Raw genomic sequence first — 13,632 nt, forward strand, 5'->3', positions numbered from 1 at the left:
AGGGGTGTAAGAAATCATTCATGTACAGCAGCACTGAAATGCAGCCACTTCTGGGGTGGAGTTTGGCAGCCGGACAGGAAACACTGCAGCGTATGTAACACTAGTGTAGATGGGAATGATCTTTTTGGCCAAGGTTGTAGCGGCAAATCCCTGCTTTTGTGAGAAGAGTCATGGGATCATTAATGTCTATGCTGAAAGGATATGCTTTTAGATTATGTTGTCTTAGGGGGGGATCCTTCTTAACGTGGCATCACATGCTGTGTATCACTTAGCACATGCCAGCACAAAGCTAGCCTGTATTCATAGAATCATAGAAGATTAGGGTTGGAAAAGAACTCAGGAGATCATCTAGTCCAACCCCCTGCTCAAAGCAGGACCAACACCAACTAAATCATCCCAGCCAGGGCTTTGTCAAGCCGGGCCTTAAAAACCTCTAAGGATGGAGATTCCACCACCTCCCTAGGTAACCCATTCCAGTGCTTCACCACCCTCTTAGTGAAATAGTGTTTTCTAATATCCAACCGAGACACCCCCACTGCAACTTGAGACCATTGCTCCTTGTTCTGTCATCTACCACCACTTTGAACAGCCGAGCTCCATCCTCTTTGGACCCCCCCTTCAGTTAGTTGAAGGCTGCTATCAAATCCCCCCTCACTGTTCTCTTCTGCAGACTAAATAAGACCAGTTCCCTCAGCCTCTCCTCATAAGTCATGTGGCCCAACCCCCTAATCATTTTCATTGCCCTCCACTCGACTCTCTCCAATTTGTCCACATCCTTTCTGTAGTGGGGGCCCAAAACTGGACACAGTACTCCAGATGTGGCCTCACCAGTGTCAAATAGAGGGGAATGATCACTTCCCTCGATCTGCTGGCGCTGCTCCTGCTAAATGCAGCCTGTTATGCCATTAGTCTTTTTGGCAACAACGGCACACTGTTGACTCATATCCAGCTTCTTGTCCACTGTAATCCCCAGGTCCTTTTCTGCAGAACTGCTGCTTAGCCAGTCAGTCCCCAGCCTGGAGCGGTGCATGGGATTCTTCTGTCTTAAGTGCAGGATTCTGCACTTCTTCTTGTTGAACCTCATCCAATTTATTTTGGCCCAATCCTCTAATTTGTCTAGGTCACTCTGGACCCTATCCCTACTCTCCAGCATATCTACCTCTCCCGCCAGCTTAGTGTCATCTGCGAACTTGCCAAGGGTACAATCCATCCTATCATCCAGATAATTAATGAAGATGTTGAACAAAACTGCCCCAGGACTGATCCCTGTGGCACTCCGCTTGATACCAGCTGCCAACTAGACATAGAGCCATTTTTGTAGCGTATTAATTACGTATGGTGTGTCCTGCCCATGTGTCTACACCTCTGAATTTCATTAATATGCTGCTTATTGTAATGAACCTCTTGTGATGGGAAGGAGCAGTTGTATCAGTATAAAAGAGGCATCTGTGGGAAGAGAGCCCACCTAAATCTACCTACCGCAATTACGGTGATGAGAGTTTTCACTAGGTGGTGTAAGTCAAGTACTTTGAGAGTTACATGAAAGGTGCAATTTAAGTGCATAGTATTATGGCTGGGTGAGGGTATCTGCATAGGCATGGCAGGGGTGGAGTCTGAGCAGGGAGCAATACGGGGATTTCCTGCCTTTTTGCTAGTCTCTAAGGTGCCACAAGTACTCCTTTTCTTTCTGACTTTTTTGGTAATTGGAGGATTTGCGGCCACAAACATGGCTAAAAGGAACTACACATCAGGGATGGGTGTAAACCAAATCCCTGGATCAGAATACCAGGAAACTTCAGAACACAAACCCAGCTCTGGTTCCAGATCTCATGGCTGGCTCCTTTTTGGCTTTCGGTCTGAACCAAATCCCAGGCTCTGAGCGCCACTGAATATCGCAGGCTTTACCATGTACCTCCAGATCCAAATTTTGCAGCGGGGGCTGGTGTAAGAGCCACCTGTGCCCACTCTAAAACCACTTGTGGGACTCCTCCTCTAGGGGAATCCCCAGCTGGAGGGATCAAGCTGCTTTCTATGCCACTGGCTGGACTGCAGGTCCGACCTCTCTGTTGTGAAGTTAGCCTTCAGAACAGAAACTGGATGCTAGGGCTATGTCTGCCCTTGTGATTTCACCAAATATTACTGGCTGTTCTCTCCTCTTTCTCCCATGCAAATATCCCACCTTTCTCCGGTGCCTGCTTCTGATAGCTGGTCTCTTCCTGGCTCCCACCGAGAGATGGAAACTCTGCCAACCTCTCCATCCAGGGATGCACTGCCCTCTTGGGACTTGTCCATGCTGGAGATTACATCGTGTTAGAATACAAGTAACACTAACTGTGTTAAACACAACACAGTAGTCAATGTAGACAAGGTCTGCAATGCTCAGCGTTCTGCCATCTGCTTGTGGGACCACGCGTTAACCACAACCAGCAGCTGGATTAAAAACGCAACAGTTGTTGTCTATGCTGAGGGACAGACACTCAGTTGGGGAAAACTGGGGTCGCTCCATTGGTGTCAATGGTTTATAGCAGCTCAGGAGTCACACGGTGTGGTTAACATTAGATTAGTTAATGTTCTGTAACACCATGCAATTTCCCAGAGTTCTTGGGGATTGTACTTTGGGAGGCCTATTTGAAACAAGATGCTTTCTCCAGTGGTCTGAGGAAAGCTTGATGTGTATTTCCTTGCTAAATAAAAAAAATTAATCTACAAGTTGGAAACAGCTAAGTTATTGAGAAGGCCTTTTTGACTTCAGGTAGCATTAGGATCAATTTTGCTGGAGCACAGGCAGTTGCCATTGATTTCCATGGGCGTTGTGGCAGCTCAGCATTTCCAAGGTGCTGTTGAAAGGTTACCATTGTTCCAGTTTTCACAAGGTCCTGGTGCTGCTAGACATTTCCTGTCATGGCCAAGAGTCCTGGCTTCTGGGGAAACCCACAATGAATGTGAGATACAGACCCTGTAACGGGGGGAAGTTACATGGGGAATTTCATATTCGGTGTAAGTGTAACCCACTGGTCAATGTGTGTTATATGGCCAACTCAGTGCCCGATCTACAGAGGATGAGAGTCTGTTACAACCCCAACTATAGAACTTGGCTATTTAGCTCAACCCACAGTGACTCATGAGGATTACTGGTTCAATCTCTGGTGTTGGTCATGATGGCACTGTCACACCACTATTAGAGGTGGTAGCCAAGAAATTCACACAGGGCAGAGTTAAGGTTGTTTGAATGCCTTAGCTGTGCATTTTCATCCCACAGCATGTTTGGATTTCCTGTAAGGGTAATGTTGACTCAAAGTTTGAGTTTGTAGTGCTTGGTTCTGGTGTAATTACAACATTTCTGTAATGATTTTTACCCTTGAAGTTAGTTACATACTTTCAACCTTAATTTCATTTTTGCATAGTGTGTTGTCTTGGAATGAAGCAGGGTGAAGCTTGCTTTCCTCTCTCCTGGCCTCCCAGCAGCCTTCCCCATTCTCCCCTGTCTCTGCTGCATAGCCCCTGACTCTTTGCTAGCCCATGATGCATTCTCCTCTCACCAATAAGTACTCCTTTTCTTTTTGCGAATACAGACTAAACACGGCTGCTACTCTGAAACCTAGCAGTAGCGTTAGTGATTCAGTAGGAAGCACTTTTTCTTCTGTCAGTAGTGAGTCGTTGCCCCCACATGGTGTTAGGGGGCGCCTGTGCTGCTGGCTGCGATGTCAGATACGATGTAAAAGGTGTCAGAGTAGCAGCCATGTTAGTCTGTATTCGCAAAAAGAACAGGACGACTTGTGGCACCTTAGAGACTAACCAATTTATTTGAGCATGAGCTTTCGTGAGCTACAGCTCACTTCATCGGATGCATTCAGTGGAAAATATAGTGGGGAGATTTTATATACACAGAGAACATGAAACAATGGGTGTTACCATACACACTGTAACGAAAGTGATCAGGACCTTGATTATCACTAAAAAAGGTCCTCCCCCCCACTGCCACGCTCTCCTGCTGGTAATGGCTCACCTTTCCTGATCACTCTTGTTACAGTGTGTATGGTAACAGCCATTGTTTCATGTTCTCTGTGTATATAAAATCTCCCCACTATATTTTCCACTGAATGCATCCGATGAAGTGAGCTGTAGCTCATGAAAGCTTATGCTCAAATAAATTGGTTAGTCTCTAAGGTGCCACAAGTACTCCTTTTCTTTTAACACTACTGCCTGCAGCAGCTGGCTGTTCCTGGGAAACCTCCCAGGCTAAATCATCTTCACTTCGAGGATATGACAGATCCACAGTCCAAGTTGGAACATTAAACAGATTCCACAAGGAATCAGCCCTGTACACAAGGGGACTGCAAGACTTAATACATTATCCCCCCCTTGGTGCTATTTATTCATATACCTAGCTCTCCCCCTTAACACTAACGCCAGCCTCCTCTATTAGAGCAAGGTATTACCCTTTCCTTGGAACAGCTTTGTCTGCGTTCCCCAGGTACTCCGTGTTTTCTAGGCCCTCGTTTTTAAACCCATCCCGTTTTAACAATTTCATTTTGACAATCAATCCCTTTCATAACTTTCCCCCAGAAGATGCAGCTTTTGCTGGATATGCAATGGCTGCCAAGATGTTTTTCTCTCTGAAAGCTTCCTTAAGAGGCAGCAGATTTCTCCTGAGAATCCAACTGAGAAATACACAATATTCTTCTTACGGCATCGTATCTTGCCTTTGTTTCTTGCAGCTTTCAGGCTCTGCATTTTCAATCTGTTGGAAAATGTTCACAACATGGTGCTACCAACAGGCATTCCTCTGTGGTATTTCCTCACAGACATTTGATAGCATCTCTCTTTAAGGAATGGGTTTCCTTTATGTTCAGTCTCAAGAAAAAGCCAGAAAATCTCTCTCCATAAAGAAGCTCCCTGTGCCTCTTCTGGTTCTGGCAGTGTTGCATATGGGACCATATTTACTCAATATCAAGCTGAGTTAGTTGGTAGATATGGACAAATGGATTCAGCTGAGCTAATCCAGATTTACACCAATGTAACTAAGAGCAGTTTCTGACTCAGTTATCCATATACAGCAATCACCAGACACTGGTGTCAGAAGTAGCCAAAAACCATCGTGTTATGAATTGGACAGTAGAATGAGGACAGTGGTCAATATCTCCTCTCCTCAAGGTTTCTGAAAGTACATCACAGAAGCTATACAGTATATGAAGTCCGGTGACCAAAAAACCCCAACAAGATCATCCTCTGTAAAAAGCATTTTATCAGCAAGAGAAAACCCGACCGGAAGCAGGCATAAAAGACATTTCCCAAATATTTAATGAGCCAGAGCTGTCAGTAACACAACTGCTTAATTATTTATTGTGTTGGGAAATGGACAATTAGTGTCTCAAATCCAAAACATACCCATGGAAATCGGAGAAATTGTTGGACTTGTCTAGGATTTTAGTATGCACCTGCTTAAAGAGATTATATTGCATATTCTGGGAAGAGCGAATGCCAATAATTGATGTGGTGGACCCCATGGGCCATATCCTCAGGTAATGTAAACTGGCATAACTCCATTAACTTCAATGGAATAGTGCTGATTTGCACCAGCTGAGGATCTGGCCCACTGCATAGCAAGCTTTGTAGCTGTAATGATTTAGCAGAAGATTTTTCAGAAGCGCCGAAGGGGTTGAGGAGCACAAGTCTTGCTAGATGCTTTTGAAAAATCTTCCCCCCTTATGCAAAGAATTCCACTACTACTAAGACTGGTCAAAACCAGTCATGGCCAAGTAGTCTTGGGATTATAGCAGACAAATGGAGGTAATCTATGAGTAAGGCTACGATTTAGTCACGGGTATTTTTAGTAAAAGTCATGGACAGGTCACGGCCAACAAAAAGTCACGGCCAGTGAGTTTTACTAAAATTGCCCCTAACTAAATCTTAGGTGCTGGGGGAGGCACTTCAGCAGATGCTGCTGCTCGAGGGGGGGTGCTCCGGTGGTCGCTGCTGCTCCTGGGGCAGGGGGAGTGGCCTGTGGCCCCACCACCACCACTGCTCCCAGTAGGGGGTAGCCCATGGCCCTGCCCCCGCTGTTCAGGGCAAGGGTAGCCCAGGGCCCCACTGCTGCCCCTGCTCCTGTGGGTGGGGAGGCCCCAGGGCAGTGCTGCTGCTCTGGGGTAGTGACCGGGACTAGTTGCCTGGGGCTGCCGCAGCTGCTCAGGCGACCCTGGGGTCAGCCACTGCAGCTGTGGAAGTCCTGGAAAGTCATGGAATGCATGAAAGACTCGCAGCCTTACCTATGAGTAAGGCTATCATTTTGTCATGCAAATTTTTAGACAATTTCACAGAAGAGGTGCAGAGAGGAAAAACTCAGTCTCATCAGAAGGTCACACTGCAGCAGCAGTTCCTGTCCCACAGGGCTAGGTCTGACTTCCCATTCTGGGTGTTGCAACCCAGTGTGCAAGGTCACAGCACCATTCAGGTTTGACACATCCGCCCCTCCAGCTCCAAACCAGAGTGGTGCTTGAAGCCTTTTTTAAATTGATTTTAATAACTTCGTATTAAACTACCATGTATTCAGCTTCTGTTGCTAGAGTTTCAAGCTCAACTGAGTGAAAATCATTTTTGGTGGTTCTCTCAAATTTGGAGACTTTAGGAACACACAAAGTCCAAGGACAGTGACTACAGACACCACCATAAGTACAAAGTCTTATCTGTACTACAAATTTTATTAACACTGTAAGTAAAGTTAGACTTACCCATGCATATAGAAACCCTGCAATAACCCATGCAACAACTAAGACTATAGTCATACTCACATCCTCAAAGATATTCTAGGGTCTGATGGACCTCTCAATAGATGATCACGATGATTTCTTCTGGGGTTTCCAGTGTGGTCTTCCCACTTTTACCCAACCAAAAAGCCTCTTTTATATAACTTAACCCCAAAAAACTGGAAGCCTCTTAGAAAACGTTTGTTTTTACTAGACATTTTATTAAGTTCATAAAAGTTGAGGAATTATAAAAGCATGTACAGCTCCTTTTATATCATGAACACATCAGAGGAGAGAGCTATAAACTTTCCTCCCTCTAATATAGGAAATATGCCTTTACGAATGAAAGCAGTATGTGATGCAGGGCATTCAAACTCTTTGTTAAGCACCAGAGATAAACACTTAATTCCTGCAGTTTCAATCAAAATCTGTACAAACAACTTTAAAGGGAACTGCAAAAAAATATTTGGTTTTGCCCTTTTACTGTTCTTTCAAGGTGCGTGAAGTCAGACTCAACATTTTCTACACATTTCTGCATTAGAAATATCAGCTCTTTGGTTTCCCTCTCTTCACTGGAAATCCTTGGCAAGTTTAGAGACTGTGTCATAATAGCCTGCAACGTGAACTGCGGCAATCCCTCCTCCAAACTGAGTGTGGAGGGGATGCCAGTTCTTGGCCAGTCGGACTCAGCAGCCTCTCTCATTCCTTTGTGTGGGAAGGCACTGCTGTAGCTCAAGTTATGGCACAGTGTGGCATCACTATTCAGGTAATGGAGTCCCACTAAGGATCTTTCAGCAAAGAGAGGGAAGCAAGAGCCCAGTATTTCTAGGCTAATACACAAGCAGAGGAAAGCCTATTTGGAATAAACTCAAGAGTTGTCTTTCTAAATCACACTGGAGCAGGAAAGTAGAACACTATTCTTGCTTCACCATTCTACTTTAATTTTTACTTGTACTTGCAGCTTGAATATCGTTAGTTAAGGGAAATTGCTTATTACGAATGAACTCAAATAAAAACCTGCAGCTGATCATCTTTGCCCTTCTCCCTATAAGGGGAGCCACTGACTACAATTGGTTATTCCTAGTTTAAATTATACAATAATGGTTTAGCTGTGCTGCAAAGAAATGCAGTTTTCTCATTTTGGCATTAAGCTGTATCACTTTTCCATTAAAATCTCTCTCTGTAGCATACTGGCATCATTCTTGCAGAGAGACTCAAGGTGGCAGTGGTGGAAACAGAAGTCAGGTTGACTACAGTGAATCCAGTTCTTTCTTCCTCTAAAGGAAATTCATGTTCATTCAGTGCGGGTTTGGAAGTGATGGAGATGGATGTTTTCTTTTTATCCACAGAACAGGTACAACAAGGAAATCTTCCCCATATACCCACAAATGTGCCTCAGCCCTGACCCGAAAGGACCAGGACAGCAGGGTGAGGGCAGTTCATTCTCCACAGCTAGTTCAGTTCTTGGGTCAAGACTGAAAACAGGTCACAATTAGCACCAATTTTGGAGAGATTTTTTGTGGTGTTACAGAGGCCACAGATGGCAACTACCAATCACCCACTACCAACTTACTTCTTACTATCACCTTGGTTTCAACGGGACTCTTCATGGTAGTAAGTATTACACCAGGCAAGTGCTTTCGGACTTGGCAGGATTTGAATTGGTGATTTAAAGGTAAAGGTATTCTATAACCTGTTACCAATCTGCTGACACATCCAGATGCTCTGCCTGGCTCTTTATTTTTGCAATTACACCTTCATGGTAATACAATTTTGTCCAAGTATTTAGTGACATACATCAATTACTGGCAAAAAGGAAAGCAGCAACAGTACAAACAAATTTTCAACACTGATGAAAGTCTCTCACAATGATTCTTGATACTGCGTCAGTATAAGTTACCTTTTTATACCCACCTAAACTGTTCATTATTAATGCTTCTGTTCATTGGTGTAATGTGCACCCCCTCATGACCAGTCAAACAACATACAGAAAATCAGACAAAGACCGAACTTCACAGAAATCGGATAAAAATCTGACGACATGGCAAAATCCATGGCTCTTATTGCAATAAAACGTTACTACCCCTGCTCCGCAGCCCATCTACATTAAGATTTCTTTAAAAGAAAAGGTGCTGTTATTTTGTATTGTTTCAATTGTGAGGTAGATGCCACTTTTTATATATAAATATCGTAAATAGGAAGTTGGTCAGTCATGTCTCCAGTGAGACATACTTAAGTGCTGCACCAGGTACAGTACAAGTCAGTAATTAAAATATTTACACAAAATTAAATGGAACCTTCCAGTTTAAAAGATGAATAGAAAGTCTTATGGAGCAGAGTTTTGGCCAAGCACACACAGATGTACTCCTAATCAAAGGGTCAACAGAATTCTGGCTTTAGTTTCCAGACACCTTCACCATTTGGGCTTCTATGGAAAGTACAAAGATTTCTCAGAAGTTCTCTGAACACACAAGACTGTGCTGCTGACAGCCTGGATTCGAACTCCTGCAGTATCTCCTGAGTACTCGCCTCTCCGTCCACATGAGCCTGAAATGCTATAAAGTTTCGTACATCCACTAGCAATTCGTCATGTTCCGTTGAAGTTGGGAGTGGAGCAGAAGCCTGAAGATTCTCAGCGCCCTCATTCTCCATCCTCTGCGGTAAAATAAGGTGGTTTCTTGCCCTCATCTTCGCTAACAAAGATGATGAATCTAGTGCACTGGATGATGATTCTCCTCCTTCGATTTTCCCATCAAAATGTACACTGGAAACATTTTTCTTTACCTTCTCTTTCCTTATTATATCAGCATCCTGCAAATAAACACAGACACGATAGGAAAAGTTGGAGTTTGAGATCCATGGAACCTTGGTGAATTTGCCTGCCATTCAGGCTTACACAAAAACAAAACAAACCAACCTCAACAAACTGCAGGAGTTAATTATGTGAATTAAAACATGTTTGAGTCAATGTGCGCTAACTTCACAAGTTGAATATGTATTTCAGTTGTTGGGTAACTAAAAAAAAAAAACAACTCTACTCTTGAACCAGAGTGAGCACAGCAAGATGAAATGAAAGACTGGTGCAACTGATTAAACTGAATTTGATGATTCTTTTTCAAGGTGTAAGATCAAATCTGTATGTAATTCAAGGCCTAAAACTTTGGAATTTTACGTACAGAGTATGGTAATTATTTATGAGACATATACCCTAAATAGCAAAAGTTAAACTAGAATGTTTCAACTAAATCAGCTAATACTCATGGAAAAGATACAGCAGTACTAGTTCTTGGGCTTTACCTTGCATTTCTTTCCAAGAGATGCAGTGGAGGAATTTGGGACAAGCAAAGTAGGGTTCCTTTTCTGACCAAACCTACTCCTAAAAAACATGCAAGAGAAGTAATTTATTACAATATCTCTCCTAAATATGCATTGTGACACTTTGTAGGATACTTTGATTGAATTACTGTTGTAAAAACCCGCTCCAAGTATTGTGGATCTTATCACCCCTTTAGCGATCAACGATAAGAATTTCTTAGAATTTACAGACCAAGGGGTTCTCACATACAGGATGCAATTGTCACTATCAGAGGCCCAAGAGCAATAGGAAGCTGTAACCTAGTACACAAGACAATTTACATTTATATATGCCTTTCATTCCAAAGTTGTCTACAACTTCGCCCACCTCTAGGGTAAAATGTAGCAGCAGTTTAACATGGCAACACCACACGTGAGGTTGAGACAGGAAGTGAAGACTTACTGTATTCAGCTGAAACTGCAAGGAAAGTTTTAGATAGCACCATATAATCTGACATTCACACTAGGATCTGACACCCAGGCTAACATGGAATGCGACACAGGATCCTTCAGGCTAGGAGAGCTCAGGACTTTGGTTTTATGTCCCATTGGAAGATGGTGGGGCAGATCCTGGCACCCACTCCATCCATTCTGTACCATTCTAGTGGTGCAAAGGACACAGGAAATTGAGTTACAAAGTCAGCCCCTAGATTACTTGTACCTGGCACTCCTCATCCACCACAGTGCAGTATTCTGGTGGGGGAGGGAGAGGAGGGGAGGGCATGGCCAGAGAGCACTGCCCCCCCTGCCTCCCCAGGAATCCCTGAATGGCAGAATGGCCCCTAGAAGGCTGCTCTGACTTGTGCTGGTTGCTGAATTTGCCCCAGCTGGACCTAGGAAAGGTACACATATGTTCCCCTTCTGAGGTGTGCAGGGCTAGCCAAGGCACACCTAGGGATCTCATCCAGTAACTCGGACAGCACAGCATCTGTAGCACCTTCCAGGTTTTCCATCCAGGTACTGATCCAGCTTGAAGCTGGCTTAGTTTGAACGATCACAACCCCAAAATGGTACTTTCGTTAATACGGACCCTTCATTCATTCTAATTATATCATCTCTTCTCAACTATATGTGATGAGGGGTAACATTTTCAAAAGTGCCTAAGGGGCTTAACTCACATTTTCAAAAGTATCTTAGGCACCTAAGTAAGCTAATATGGGAAAATGGGACTTAAGTGTTTCCAAAAATTTTATCCGAGAGCTAATATTTCAATACAATTCCTGTAATCAGCCCTGTATCTCATTTATAGTTTTTGAAGTAAATCCAGAGCAAATAACCAGCACAAAAAGCAGACTATGTTAAATGCTCCCTCTCTGGAGAAGTCATGTGGGTACTATCTTACTTTAGTCCGGATGGTGCACCAGTCAGACCACTGTTGCCTGTCCAGGTTGGCACACCAGAAGCTGCTCCTAAACATCGCTGTCGGGAGATCTTTAAGGCTCTCAGGGCATCCTGGGCCACTCGGGTTGCTTCTGCTTCCACTAACATATAATCTGGATTGGAAGCCTCCATAATAGCATCATGCTTCATCACACTGTGTACTCCTAGCAGAGTATGTACAATGGGCAGGAGGAGGAAAGAATGTGTAAGAATTAAGCAGTGAGCTTTTAAAAAAAACCTTAATTCATTTTTACACTGTCAGCGGAAACAGTCAATATTTTAATACATCCATTTATAACACAGATTCCTATTATATCAAGTGAACCGAATATAATAAACCACTTCTATTGCCGTTAGGGGGTCAAAATTCATTCGTTCATACTGGATCTCCCAGTTGTTAGTGCAGATTAGTAAGGTTCCATTGTATTGCTAGATGTAGGCTAAATCCACCTGGGCAACTTTATCTTCAGTGGAACTCCCAGTTAAGTGAAACTCAGTTACCTCCCTCCGCACCAGTGTTCCCCACCATACTGCTGTCCCACTTATTACCTTTGGCCAAAAAGACCTGTGGTTGTTTTCACTATATGAAGATTAAATCATAAATACTTTCAACAAACCATTTACATTAAAGAAAATGTTTAAAGTCACCTATTGTATTGTGGCTGCTAGCAATTATAATAATGGAAACCCACTTGTGTAGATTTTTCTATACTTTTTCCTAGCCTGGCACTGTTGCGCAAATGAATAAAAAGGTTACCTGATTTTTTGAAAAGTCTCTCCAAGACATAATCATCATTCTTCTTTTGTTCCTCCTCCTCCTCTTGGTTGTCCTTTCTGTACTGCTTTTGTTTCACCAGATATGGGATACGCTCCCCTTCAAATCTGGCACCTTTGCGATGTTTTGGCTTTTTAGGGTTACTCTTGTGGCCCTCAAGTGTCAGCATATCCATGCTGTGTTTAGTTTTTGAGGTGCGTTTGTGAGGATTACCACCTAGATGTTCATCTTCAAAGTTATCATTCTGTTTCCCCTGGGAGCTCTCTGTCTCACATACGAGACCATGTCTGCTCTCAGTACTTACAGTAGGTGCCTCACGCATTTCACCAAATAATGAACATTCCACGTTCTCTGAAGTCCATGCATTCCCTGGCAGTGCTTGGAATACAGACCCCTCGGCCGTTTTCAAACTTTTCTCCTCATCTTTAATCAGTGAATCTCTGTTATTTGTAGCTTGTGTACCATCTTTCGCAGAACCGTTTTGGTTGAAAGTTTCCAAGTTTCCTGTGGTTTCTCTAACTGGCTCTGTTGTTTTAGAAGAAGAATTCACCAACTGGCATGTAGAGGAAGAATGTGATGGCTTGTCATATTTAGGCGAGTTATGCTCCTTAAAATGCAGATCACCTTTGGAAGCACCATCAGCTGGCTTTTTAAGTTTCCGTTTTAATTGGCGTTTCGGGGCTTGAACATCTGAACCAGTACCTGATATAGGTATGAAGTTAAATAATAATAAACATTTTGCATTGTCTCTTGTACAAAATCTAGATTTCACAGTTTAGGTAAAATGATTTCATGTACCTGCAAAAATAGCACTAGTTTCTGTCCCTTGAGACCCATCTGGGCTGGTCAGAGTGAAAAGTTCGTAAAGATCGTTGGATTTGAAAAAGCGCCTTTGTTTTGGGTCTTTCAACACTCTGTTTGTTAAAAACTGTTTGAAGATTTGTCTGGAAAAATATTAAATAAAATTGTACTGCTGGCATGAAACAATGTCTAGCGATGTTTAAGTACTGAAGACAGTGCTCCAGCAGAAAACTTTATCATCATGAATTTTACCCTGCAGAACAATTAAGTGGTGGGAAGATGATGTTTGTTTCACAAAGACAATCTGAGTTAGTAACTTTTAAACAACCCACTAAATTGTTAACCATAAGAATTTATTGCATTTCAGCAATCCCATAACACACTAGGTACCCACCATCCTGAAGTGTCCTATGAGACTTCATTTATTCTAAGTAGTAAATAACTTCACAGCTAGAGGGTTTTTTGTACATTAAAACTGAAAACGCTGCATATGTAAACCACACAACCATCAGGAAGCTCTGTGAAAGAAGAGGGTGAGATTGTCAAAGTGATGAAGTTTAGATGGTATGATGTTGGTTA

At 43.1% G+C, this 13,632-nt stretch overlaps 1 protein-coding gene across 1 annotated transcript in view; it reads right to left on the minus strand.

The window, feature by feature from the left end:
• Positions 1-8,015: 8,015 nt before the first annotated feature.
• ERCC6 (ERCC excision repair 6, chromatin remodeling factor) overlaps positions 8,016-13,632 on the minus strand; it is a 77,596-nt gene continuing 71,979 nt past the window's right edge. Inside the window, exons 16-20 of the mRNA XM_074958591.1 lie at positions 13,051-13,196; positions 12,235-12,954; positions 11,440-11,641; positions 10,041-10,119; positions 8,016-9,554 (exon numbers count right to left, since the gene is read on the minus strand). Coding sequence (XP_074814692.1) covers positions 9,123-9,554; positions 10,041-10,119; positions 11,440-11,641; positions 12,235-12,954; positions 13,051-13,196 — 1,579 coding nt within the window. The 3' untranslated portion in view covers positions 8,016-9,122. The remainder of the gene's footprint in view (positions 9,555-10,040; positions 10,120-11,439; positions 11,642-12,234; positions 12,955-13,050; positions 13,197-13,632) is intronic.

This window comes from Natator depressus, chromosome 7, assembly GCF_965152275.1.
Source record: "Natator depressus isolate rNatDep1 chromosome 7, rNatDep2.hap1, whole genome shotgun sequence".
Classification (NCBI taxonomy): domain Eukaryota; kingdom Metazoa; phylum Chordata; order Testudines; family Cheloniidae; genus Natator; species Natator depressus.